General features: G+C 41.0%; 1 protein-coding gene across 2 annotated transcripts in view; it reads left to right on the forward strand.

The window, feature by feature from the left end:
* Nucleotides 1-1,214: 1,214 nt before the first annotated feature.
* The window catches only part of ZBTB44 (zinc finger and BTB domain containing 44), a 21,033-nt gene continuing 9,185 nt past the window's right edge, over nt 1,215-13,062 (forward strand). Inside the window, exons 1-3 of one of the 2 annotated variants that reach the window (XM_005429317.2) lie at nt 1,215-2,287; nt 6,246-6,330; nt 11,166-11,329. In XM_005429317.2, the coding sequence (XP_005429374.2) occupies nt 1,270-2,287; nt 6,246-6,330; nt 11,166-11,329 (1,267 nt within the window). In that variant the 5' untranslated portion in view covers nt 1,215-1,269. The remainder of the gene's footprint in view (nt 2,288-6,245; nt 6,331-11,165; nt 11,330-13,062) is intronic. The other variant, XM_031063888.1, reaches the window with a different exon arrangement.

Consider the following 13,062-nt stretch of genomic DNA (forward strand, 5'->3'; position numbering starts at 1 on the left):
AAGCTCCACGTGAGCCATTTGCAAGCATGGAATGTGTTTTTTTTTCATGTGGAAGGGAAAGAAGGATGATGTGCAGAAGCTGGCTGACTCCAGGAATGAATCAAACACAATAATGCTGTTGATGTTTAACCAGTGAGATAATTCTGTCTCGTGTTAATTGTATGAGGCATGTGCAACACAGAGAGCTTCCATGGAGGCTTGGAAGGGGTTTAGGCAGGGGAAACACTGTGGTTTATGTTCCCTTCACAGTGAAATGTTTCTGACATTTTTGGGGAAATCCAGGGGTCAAGCATTCTCATCAAGACCATGCACAAAACACGTGCATTTGCTGCCACATGGAGAGAACTGGTCCCCAAGAAGGCAGGTTTGTGTTTTTCAGGAGAAAGAAGTTGCCCTCCTTGTTTTATTTATCACATACATAAAATCAGTTTATGTCTATTTGATTTAACCTTAAACTTCCCTTTGAGGTTTATATTGCATTGTGTTTGTGAAGGAATTTTCAATAACTTCTGATCCTAGTTTAAAACTATTAAAAGCAGCTTTAGGTAATCAATACCTGCACTACAGCAGGAAATCAGACCTATTGGCAACTGTTGTTTTATGTTTACTAGTTTGAACTCTGGCCTCTGAAAATTCATGCTGTAGTTTCTCTGAAGCTTTTCTGGTATTAAATACCTTCCCTGGGAGATTTGCTTACCCCTGCACCCTTGTTGTTGACTCAGCCTGACTTTTCTGTTTAAAAGAAACCTTCAATAGTCTGTCAGTTTAACAACTATGAACAATGGTTTTCTGGGCCCAGAAAACAAAAATACAGGTTTCTACATAGTTTTTAAAATGCTTTGCTTTTAGTATTACAAACATTTTTTGAACTGTGTTGGGAATTTGGGTTTGAGTGGGCATGGCAGGAATGTGGAGAGAGAGAGGGAGAAATACCCCTCTAGGTATAGGGAGATATAGATACATAGATGTATGGAAGATGGTAGGGAGAGGTTGCAGATAATTTGATCTGTGATTATGAAAATTACAAGTAATTGCATTTCTGTAGAGTTAGTCCCTTGCACAGTCTGGATCCTAGAGGAGGAACCTAGGATCCAGAGGATCTAAGAGGAATCCTTAGAGGATTCAGATTAATTTTCTTTGTACAGAGTCTTATAATCACGAATCCACTTGGCTTTGGCTTTCAAAGATGGAAATGACAGTTTTCCTCTTTATTTCAGGATACCTTTGATCTGTCATATGTGGGAAGAACGCTAAGAGAGCCATCTAAAAATGGGTGTTAAAACATTCACTCATAACTCCCCTGCTCACAGTCAGGAGATGCTGGGGAAGCTGAACATGCTCCGGAACGACGGCCACTTCTGCGACATCACCATCCGCGTCCAGGACAAGATCTTCAGGGCACACAAGGTGGTTCTGGCAGCCTGCAGCGACTTCTTCCGCTCCAAACTTGTTGGCCAAGCAGAGGACGAGAGCAAGAGCGTGTTGGACCTGCACCACGTGACGGTGACGGGCTTCATCCCCCTGCTGGAGTACGCGTACACGGCCACGCTGTCCATCAACACCGAGAACATCATCGACGTGCTGGCCGCCGCCAGCTACATGCAGATGTTCAGCGTGGCCAGCACCTGCTCGGAATTCATGAAATCCAGCATTTTATGGAATACACCCAACAGCCAGCAGGAGAAGGTGCTGGATGCAGGACAGGAGAGCGGTGCAAACTGCAATTTCACCTCCCGGGACGGCAGCCTGTCTCCGGTGTCCTCCGAGTGCAGCGTGGTGGAAAGAACCATCCCCGTTTGCCGGGAGTCCCGGAGGAAGCGCAAAAGCTACATCGTCATGTCTCCTGAGAGCCCCCTCAAGTGTAACACACAAACCAGCTCCCCCCAAGTGCTCAATCCTTCCACTTCCTACCCAGAGTCCAGAAATCAGCCCGTGGACTCGTCCTTAGCCTTTCCCTGGACTTTTCCTTTTGGAATTGATCGAAGACTTCAGTCAGAAAAGGTGAAGCAGGCGGAGAACTCTAGGACTTTGGAAATGCCTGGGCCCTCCGAGTCCAGCAGGAGGATGGCAGATTATGTGACTTGTGAGAGCACCAAGGGCAGCTCTCCCCTGGTGATCGAGGAGGACGTGCGAGTCAAGGTGGAAAGGCTGAGTGATGAGGAGGTTCACGAGGAGGTGTCGCAGCCCGTGAGCGCATCCCAGAGCTCCCTGAGCGACCAGCAGACGGTCCCAGGGAGCGAGCAAGTGCAGGAAGATCTCCTGATCAGCCCTCAGTCTTCATCTATAGGTATGGCCATTTCTGCAGTTACATATCCCACCTGGCACCTGAGCACTGGGGATTTCATTGAAGGAAATCTGCCTTGTGGGTGTTCATGCCACTCCCTTTTTTCTCCCTGATTTTTGAAATGTTACACATAACTTTGGAGTTCTTTAAATAATTTTGCAGAAGGCAGCCCTTAGTCTTCATCTATAGGTATGGCCATTTCTGCAGTTAATATCCCACCTGGCACCTGAGCACTGGGGATTTCATTGAAGGAAATCTGCCTTGTGGGTGTTCATGCCACTCCCTTTTTTCTCCCTGATTTTTGAAATGTTACACATAAATTTGGAGTTCTTTAAATAATTTTGCAGAAGGCAGCCCTTAGTCTTCATCTATAGGTATGGCCATTTCTGCAGTTAATATCCCACCTGGCACCTGAGCACTGGGGATTTCTTTGGAGGAAATCTGCCTTTGTGAAACTCCCTTTTTTTCCTCTGGTTTTTGAAATGTTACACATAAACTTGGAGTTCTTTAAATAACTTTGCAGAAGGCACCTGAGAATGGTGAGCCTGTGGTAACCCTCTTTATTCAGCAAGAGGTTGATAACTCCTTTTTACCTCTAGTTGCCTGACTGGGGAAACTTAATTCTGCTTTCATTAGTGCCAAAAGCCACGATCTCAGCTGAGCTGCAGCATCAGATTTGAAAAGCTTCTGCCTGCAGCCACAAAGGGTTAGAATAGTGCTTTGCATCAGACATCAAATCTCATATAATCGTGACAGAGAGCCTTTGTAAGAGGATTTGCAAAATAAGTGGTGAAACACTGTCATCTTAATGCCCCAGACAAAAATAAAACCACACAGTCATAATATTGAGAATCTTTCCATTTCTGTGGGATTTGATTCTCAAGTTGCTTCTTCAAATGCTGCTGGTTGCTGAGAGAAATCTTTTTTCCATGAAAGACAATTTGAAACCAGTTTTGGGATCTTATAGCAGGCTGTTCTTTATTAAGAGCTAATACTTAAAGGTTACTGGAACAATCCCTTTTTTCCTCTGCACAGAATGTATTGAATGGCTTTTAGTAAATCAGAAGATAGAGCTTTTGCAATATTTCTAATTTAATTATCAAAATCTTGCCCAAGTCAGCTCTTTTACTCTCAAATGGCTTGAGCTGCGCTCAGCAGAGTTTGTTTACTGAAAGATTTTTAATAACTCCTCTTCTGTTTGAAGACTGCAAGAATGGCAAATGCACTGCTCTGCTTCATTCAAATAATGTGTATGTGAAAGGCTGCCCCCATTAAGGGATTAAATAAACTACAACACAGTAAAGATTTGTAGCCTTGTAATCTGCATTATTTGTTTGCTTTGGTCAATGCAACACTGTGACATCCCTGGAGAAAGTGAGATCAGGCTGACCCTCCAGAACTGCAACACACATTCATTGCCAAACTATTCACTAAAAAGAAATTAAAATATTTCCCATCTATGCCATCCCTTGCTGTTGGATTGTTCTCCAGTTTGGATAGCTCACATGTTGATATTTTAGATTGTAATGCTTTTTCCAAATGAAAATGTTTTCTTTATTGGAGACAAGGATGTTTACCTTTGCTGAGGAACAGACTTAATGTCTTCTAGTTTAACTCTAAATCTTTAAATGTAGTTTGCCAAAATATTGCACAAATTAAAAACTAAAAGAAGCTATTTGTTTGCTGGGGAGTCACCAGGAATAGAGGTCCTTGTTCAAAACCAGGTTTTGTTTGATTCAGTTTTAACTCATTGCAGTCAGAACTGAAAGACTTTGCCAGGACCATGTGATAAGACATGCAAATTATTTCATCAAAGTAATTATATCATCACAGACAAATAGAACAAGAAGCAGTAATGATTAGGGAATGTTAAAAATAGCATATCAAGTGATATATATCATAAATATATAAATGAATATCACACCAAGGCAGCTTAAAGAACAAACTGGGTGTAAACTCCAGGCCCCAGATGAGTAGTTTTGTGTGCATGAGGTAGAAAATCTCAGGCTTTAGTGATTATAATTTTTAAACTCAAATATCTGTCATTGCTGTTAGTACAGCATGTCCTGCCTTAAAACAGCTGCAGAGAGAAGAAAAATGTTCCAGGGCAAAATCTTTAAAGTACAAATCTGCTCTTTGTCTTTGAATATGTTTGAATTAATATTTAGTGGTTTTGGCATAACAACCATCCTCAGAATGGTTTTTACTCATGTTTTGCTATAAAGGGAAACAGTGTTCTTGCTTTTTAGCCCAGTTATGATACAGCACACTTTGTAGCTAGAAAGCACTTTTTACCTCCCAAAAATGCATTACTTTATGCAGTAATGTAAGAATAGCAAATGGAGGCAGCAAGATATGTTAAAGTACAGCTTTTTCTCCCCTGAACATATTTTCCTCATATAATTGCATATATTTATCTCAGTGTTTTATAGTGCATTTACAAAAGCATTCTTGCTTCTCTCTGATATTGCAAAAAGCTCTTATTCACTCTTTGGGAAATTTAAGAATTGTTCATTTGCAATTTATTACATTTGGAAGCACTTTATAATACGGAAGGAGACGTGGAGCAGGGACTTGATAAATAAATCATTATGGTTACAAAACAGCTGTGTCTGAGAAGATACTCTCATAACTCATTAGCACTTCTGGCATTTGAGAGGTGAAGGCATGAAATTAAACCTAAGAGCAGTTGGGCTTATTTTTCAGTGGGCTGTCACTTAAGTATTTCATGAGAAAGAAAGATAAATCAAAATGGGATTAACTTTTGTACTTTATAGATTGCTTAGCTGATGAATTTCCCAAGTGGAGCTTGTCACCTCTTAACAAAATCAAAAATTTTTATTTTACTAATTGTGAAGCTGCCAGAGATGCAATTTTCCTCTTGTCACTGGCCTCATAACATGGCATCACATTAAGACAAAAATCTCTCACTTCAGGAAAGATCTCTCATTCTTTTTGACAGAATATGCACATTTTCTGCTTCACCTTTCCCATCTTTGTTCGGTTTGCTTTAGTGCTGCATTTCTCTGACATTTGCCAGTGTACACCTAATTCTGCTTGATTTTCCTGGTGACCTTTATGGTCCCCAAGTTCAGGTTGCTCCTGTAGCCCTCTCTTAGAAAGCAGAATTATTATCCCAGCAGCAAGAGGAGCTTGTAGCACTGTCCTGCACTTTGCTTCTCCTCGAGGTGGAGATGTAGGGAGAGAAATCTCCTTCCCCACCTCATGTCCCATGGATTTAGTGGGGACATCCAGGGGCTGCTTGACCAAACTCTGGAGCTGATGAGAGATGAGCAGCAGCCCCATCAGTGAATGAAGGTGTGGATTTGCTTTAGTGCTCCATGTCCTTGCATTCTGTTCCTCAAGCTCCTTGAGCTACATTTGCCCCAGTGCTGGTGAACTGAGCAGAGCTCTGGAGTGGTTTTGTTTGTTTGTACATTTCTCTAACAAGCAGGTGCTTGATCTCTTTTGTGTTGTATTTCTGATTTCCCAGAGGGCTCTTCCTGCTGCTTATCAATAAATGAAGACATTATCAGTTAATATATTTATGGAAGATTTGGACCACAAAAGCCATTTAGAACTCCTTATTGCTCAGGAAATCTTGAAAAATTGACAAAATAGTCCCTTTAGGTGAATGTAACATTTCTGCTTTTCAGTGCTAGTACTGGATGTGTTTTGAAAACTGGCTGTATTTAACATTTCCATTTTCTAGGTGTACCAAATATGTGCCCTTATTGAATTGTCAATTTACTGGGTAATCTGTGCAGAGAGAAGCTGATTTGGAACAGGTTGCTTCTGGGTGTTCTAAATGGCTTTCCCAAGGCACTTCTATTATCTTATCACCCAGGTATCAGTGTCTGTCAGAGATTTGAGAAAGCAAGCTTGATGTGTATTTATCTGCCCCCCCCCAACCCTTTTTGAACAGTTATTTGCATTAAATTGCCCTTTTTTCTTTGCCTAGGCTCAATAGATGAGGGGGTTACAGAGGGACTGCCCACACTCCAGAGCACCTCTGGCACTAACGCGCACGCGGACGATGATGATCGGTATGTACCAACCTGGTGTGCAAAGTGTTCTGCACCAAGTGTGTGCTGTAATTAACCTCCCCAGCCTTAATCCCACAATGTTTAGTTGTTCCTACATCAAGTTCTCTGTGTTGATCAAAGTACAATCAGTGCCTGGAGGGGCAGATGCTTTAGAAGCATGTAGGTGATGAAAGTCACAATCTGCTTACTCGTTGCTTTTTGTTTCCTATTTATTTCCAGGCAGCAGTGGTGAAGAAAGATAGTTCTGTTCTTGCTGTTTCTTCATCATTGCTCTGTATTAATAAATTTTAATTAAACCTCTATGTGAAACAACTGAAAACAAGGCCTAGCCCTGACTTCAACAGACCTCAATACTGCAAGCCACAGGAGAGGCAGAGCAGCCTTAAATCTCTTCCCCCAAACTTTCTGCCTGTAGTTCTTACCAAGATGCTGCGTGGCACTTGCTGTAAATATTTAGCAGGCTTTTGCTGTGCTGAGCTAAGTGATTTATTAAGGGAATCCCTTATAAGGGAAAGTTGGCAGAGAAAACCAAACTAAACTGGGTCTGTTTGGTCAAAGAGACATCATGGTTCTGTTAGAGCCAAGTGAGGTACCCACCATGGCACACAGGGCTGCTCTCAGCTCCTCTGACTTCCAGTTCTGAGCTCTCCCCTCTCTCAGCACATTTTTCCAAACTGGTTTTTGCAGGGGTTTGTAAGACAAGTGGGTCTAAGGAAGAAGTGTGAACCTTTGGAAGTTGTTGTAGAAATTGTGTCAAGAGAAGCTCCCTATAGGGATAATAACCAAAAGCTGCATTTTCATAGCTCATAAAATCTTTCCTGTCATTTCCATCTAAAATCTGTCCCACTTCCCTTAAAAAGGGAAAATAACTGCTTAGATAAGACTTTTTGGATGACATGGAAGATTTTATCTATCTGCTAACAAACCTGAGTATAAAAATAACACCCAGCACTTAAGGGTTGAATTAATAGTAGGAGCACATGTTGCACTTGAACTAATCCAGGCTTTGAAACCTGTAATTCTGAAGTCAAGTGGCATATATATTTTCAGCAGTGGATTATTTCAGAAATTTCCTATAAAACTGCAGAGCTCCAGCACAAACTGCGTAGAAAATTCAAAAGATAAAAAATTCTTTAAACACACTGAAAATTCCCACTAAAAGATCTCCTACCTTAGTTTATGCCCCAGTTTGAAAATAATTAGTCTCAAAGTGACAGAAGTATCAGGAAAATGAACTTGAATTTGCTCCTTGTTTCAATAGCTACAAGTGAACTGAGAGTCATGGGGATTTTAGACTGCAGAACTACCAACTGATTTATTTTATAAATTCAAATGAAAGTGTCAAGAATGTTCTGATTCCAAGAACTAGTTAAATGTTTAAAATGGTGCTTCCAAGATCTGAGCAGTTTCCTTTCAGGGATTTGTATTTGTCTTGTCAGTGCTTTCAAATACACTGGGACAGCCCTTCAAGCATGGCTTAAATTCCCATTTCAAGCATGGGATGAACACAGCAGCCAATAAATATAGATTGTTGTGCAGCAATTTGGGCACACAGTTTTGGGTGCATAAGAATTCTGAATAAAGTAAAACATGTTTCTCTAGCTGAATCAGAAAAAAAAAACAATCAATACATTGTACAGATGGAGAAAATTTCCTTCCCAAACTGTTTGAATGTTTCATACACCTTTAACTCCATTTGTACATTTCTTTATCACTAAAAATTCTCAAAATGTCAAAATCAGTTGTGTGTGCCCAGTGCAAATTAATATTGAAAAATGTATATTGTAATAAGCATTTACTATATGTATAAATGTAATATATTACATTTCTATTTCTAAAACAAAGCAAAAGACCAGTCCCTCTAAAGGTCTCTCAATATTTCATCCATGTCACTGTGGAAGAATCATAAACATTTCAAAAACTAAGATGTCTTATCTCTTGAGTTTCTGTCTTAAATAATTAACACCATTAATTTGGCCTCCTGCATAATCAGTGTTTCATAAACAGTAGGTCACATGTAATTGTTGTCAGCTTAATAGGCACTCAGGAGTCTGTTAAGTATTAAAATTACTGTTCCAGTGAAGTCTGATCTATCCCTTCTCTGGTATTTCACATTTGGATTGTTACACACTTTCTAATCTTGCCTGTTTAACAGTTGGTCTCTGTATCAGTTTGTGGCTGCACTTTAAAAGGAATTGCTCAGTTATAAAGTTATAAAAGGTCTCTCTCATCCAATAGAATGAGAACCTCCACTTCTCTAAAATAATAGTTTTTTGCAAATGAACATTTGATATATAATATAATGAACATTTCCAGGTTCACTAGCATTTTGGAATTCATGTTTGTCAGAGTTTAGTTCTGCATAGTTAAATATGTAAATAATCTCAGGGTGAAAAGAAGAAAAAGTGCAAGTAGGATATTTCAGTGACAACATTTGAAACCTCTCTCTCTATGTAGCTGGCACAGAAGTTCTTGGAGATGTCAGACAAATCTCAGCTGTTAAATGCCATATTGATCACAAATTGCAAGTCGTGAAAAATTAAGTAAATGTGGGGGGGAAAGGAAGCAGGGGAGAGAAAATCTAATAATGTTTCAAATATAATCTCTTCATGGTGCTAAGTTATGTCACCAAATAGGTATTTCACCCTGCTGGCAGTGTGAGCATGGGAAAAGACAAGCCAGGCACTGATAGCTGGGGAGCCTCTGATTCCCCCTGGATCTGCTTTAATCAGCCCTCCTCACCATGAAAGATGGATGAATTAAAAAACCAGCCTTTATTTTCAATTTCTTCTGTGGAGCTGTGCCCATAGCACTTCTCCAGTGCAGGAGGTGGCACCAGCACAGGCTTGGAGGGTGAGTGAGCCCAAGAGAGCTGGAAACAAAAGGAGAGCTCTGGCTCCTGAGCTGGAAACAAAAGGAGAGCTCTGCTGCCCTACTTTGGGTGTCTCCTGAGAAAGCTCCAGCAGCACAACATGCCTGTGCCTCCTCACAGTCCCCTAACACAGCAGTGAGGGAGGCAGCACCTAAGGAACTTGTCAGAAGATGAAATTCTTTGTTGTCACAAAACCCAAATGTTATTCTTATTTGAGCACACGACATGTATAAAAAAGGAAGTGGAGTGCCAGGGTTGGTCAGGAATTTGGTTAGAAAAATCAGAACCTATGTTTAAAATGCTCTCACTTATTTCAAAAAGCCTCAGTTGATGTTTTTTAGACCCCAAAATGGCAAAGAACTCCATTCTGCCAGGCCCAGGACAGGAGCTAGTGACTTTGCTCTTGCAAATATTCCCTTTATCACAGATCAACAAGTCTGTCACATCTCTGTTTTCCACAGCTCTGGGACCCTACTGTGTATAAAAAGTCAAGGACAAGAAAATGTCTTCTTTAGTGCAAATCTTCCTCCAGTGCCATGTGAGGTCAGAAATCCTTAGGGTTTTACAGACTGAGTGATACTAAACTCTACAGGAAACCCTTTAATCTTGTGTGTATCAAGAGATACCTGGTGCTCTCTCTCCAGATAAATTTTACAACTGGAACTTTGGCTGCTGAGAATTCTGTGCTCAGAATTCAGATACCCCCTGTCCTCACAGTTGTAGTGCCATCCTCTTCCAGAGTAAAGACAGTTTAAGTGTTGATTTTAAAGAGATGATTCTGGTTCTTCTCCTCCTGTGCTGAACTGCTTTGTGAATTTTTGTATGATGCCTAGGAAAATGTCTTTGTGCAAAGTGCATGTTTCATTTGTGTGAGTGTTAGAAATCCAGCATTACCCTGATGCCAGGCCTCTGGGCTTGAGGGGGAGGCAGAGCAGCAGAAGGATTTCCTCAGTTAGGAAAACTTTCTGACTGTGAGGAGACACCATTGCATCTTTTCTCAGGACATTTCAGACCTTTCAGTTTAGTAAAGCTGAAGTTGCAATGTGTGCAATGTGCTGGCCATGGAATGAACAGTCAGGCTCAGAGCAGTTCCCTGCTGCCAGTGATGGCTGATCTTTCAGCAGGCTGGGAGCAGCTGAAATGGCAATTTCACCAAAAATACAGACCTTAGTGCTCAGGGAAGGGAACCCCCAGGTAAGTACAAACGCTGTTTGTACCAGCAGATTTGTTCCTGTTTCACTGTGCCCTTTAGCAAGTTCCTTGCCAGAGGACTTGGATTAGAGCACTATAGTTCCCTTAAACAGTTTGCAGCTGGAGGCTATGGGGGAGCAATTAGTCAGTTTTAAATAAATTACTTTGAAAGTTAAATTGTTCCTCATTGCAGTTCATGCGCTGTTCTTTAAACACAGCACTGGAGCTATTTGAATCAGACAAGGAGCAAGTATTGCTTCATTAGATTAATATTTTAAACTTAGAAATACGCAATTGTAGATACTAGTGTTTGTCGATGGAGCTTGGATTGAGATGAAAAATTAATTGGCTTTAATTTCATTTGTAAATATCACTGAAGCTGCAAAATACTCCTTTGCTTTTCATTTGCTCAGCTCTATAAACGCTTCCTCAGGGACTGTTTAGTGATTGCAAGTCATCGATGTGCTGGAGAAAATGCCCACGCCTGGAAAATAACATTCAGTTCTGTTTGCAGTTGTGCTCAGGCCCAAAGAAACAGAATTCTGAGCTTATTCCCTGGGTGTGCTCAGATGTGCAGAGTCAGTGACTGTAAGATTTCAGGTGCAGATCAGACACATTGCTACAGACCCAGAGATTGCCAGAATAAATGAGATTTCAGCAGAAATGTGACGTGCCAATCTCTTCCTTCTCACACAAAAGCCCTCAAGTTTCAGATTGTTGCAGAGGAGGCTTCTTGGCTTGTTGTGTAAATGAGTGCCTTTTTTCTTTGTAGTCTGGAGAACGTTCAGTATCCCTACCAACTCTACATTGCTCCTTCCACCAGCAGCACAGAGAGGCCCAGCCCCAACGGTCCCGACAGACCCTTCCAGTGTCCCACGTGCGGGGTGCGCTTCACCCGCATCCAGAACCTGAAACAACACATGCTCATCCACTCAGGTGAGAAACAGCCCTGCTCCCCCAATTCCTGACTCACAGCCTTGTAATAATGCAGCTTTTCCACTCACCTGCCAAGTGCTTGAGAGTTGATTTCAGAAAGATTGGGTAGAGGTTTGTCATTGAATGCTTGTTTTGATCCCTGGAGTCTGACTGATAGTTGTGCTGGTGGATAATCAGCATTTGTGTGGACTGAAAAAAAAAACCTGATTGCCTGCAACTCATCAGGATAAGTAATTTTCCTGAAAAAGATCTGAGATTAAATAGAGTATACTTGGCCCTTTTATTGCACTAAAGAAGTAGATTGAAACTCTCCCTCTGCCATATTGCAGTTCTCTGCTGTGTTTCAGAGGAGACTTGCAGCCATAAGGAAATATTATCTATTTGTGTCCTTGCATTTTAGGAGATTGTATGCCTTTGGATCTCAGACTTTTTGGAAGGATTGCAGGACAAATGAATTGGTTTGATTATCAATTTAGCTCTTGCAGGTAACACAGGCAGCCAAAGGTTTATGGGAAGGCCTCCTCTGGGCCTTGGTCCCCAAATTCATTTTGATTTCTAACCAAGCATGGACTCCCCAATGTCTTTGCTATTGGTGTTTTCAAGACTTGTCAGCATTATGTGGCAACAACATTGACATTTGAGGGAATAAGGGGAATATTGAAGGGTTATTGCACTTGGGCACTAAGTCTCATGGTTTAGCATCTCCTGGTTTGAGTCTGACTCTTGCTGGCACACAGAGGCTGAACCATTCAGGGACAGGGCAGCCACAACTGACAAGGTGTAATTTTTTTCCTGGTCAACAATTATTTGTGAAATCCTTTTAAGCAAAATAGCCAGATATGTGTTTAATACTCAAAAAAGCAAGTTCTGTGGGCATATCAGGTGCAAAATTATCCCAAGCCTGTTGTTAAAATCTGACAGCAAAGCATCTCTGGTCCACCTGACAACCCCTGGGTAAAGTTGGGAGACTTTGAATAGCTAGAATAATTAACATGCAAAAGAACTCTCAAAGCTTGTAAATGTTGAAAGTGTTTTCACATGAGTAAAATGGCTAAAGAGATTTCCTTCAAACTACCAGAGGAAATAGGTGCCCTTGGACACTAGGAAAGCATGAAAAGTTTGAGCTCCACCAGACCATATTCCAGTTTATTAACTTGTTTTCACATGCTTAACAGGCCATTTCAGTGTAACCTTAACTACAGCTTTCTCTGTCTAAAAGCCCTCAATTAAAAGTTCACCTCCTGCTTTGAAAGTAAGGAAAGCAGAGTGAAAGACTGGGGGAATTAACAGCCTGGGCTGATGCACATTCAGCCTTTTGAGAAAATCTTTTTTATTCCTTGACAGCCCTATTATGAATAGAGCTCCATATTGCAGATTCTTAACCTCATGTTTGGATTTTCCCACTTTCTGCAGTTCACACTTTTTATTAAATCCTAAGGTTTTGGTGACTCAGACTTTTATCTTGTAATAGTTCTGTTTGTGTGATTACACACTCAGGCACTCCAACATGTTGCAGAGCTCGCATGTTTTAGTGTAAGAAATGAAAAATGAGCTAGGAACTGAATTTCTAGAATTAATACAAGAAAAAAATTCTAAATTAATACAAGAAAAAAGTGAGAGGCATGAAGCTCAACTGTCTTAGAGAGCTGTCTGTCATGCAAAGTTGCCGAAACTTCTTGTGCAGCAAGGTTCCCACGCAATATAAAGGCTCCTACTGCCCCTTTTATCACCAT

Source organism: Geospiza fortis, unplaced genomic scaffold (assembly GCF_000277835.1).
Source record: "Geospiza fortis unplaced genomic scaffold, GeoFor_1.0 scaffold392, whole genome shotgun sequence".
NCBI classification, from domain to species: Eukaryota; Metazoa; Chordata; class Aves; order Passeriformes; family Thraupidae; genus Geospiza; species Geospiza fortis.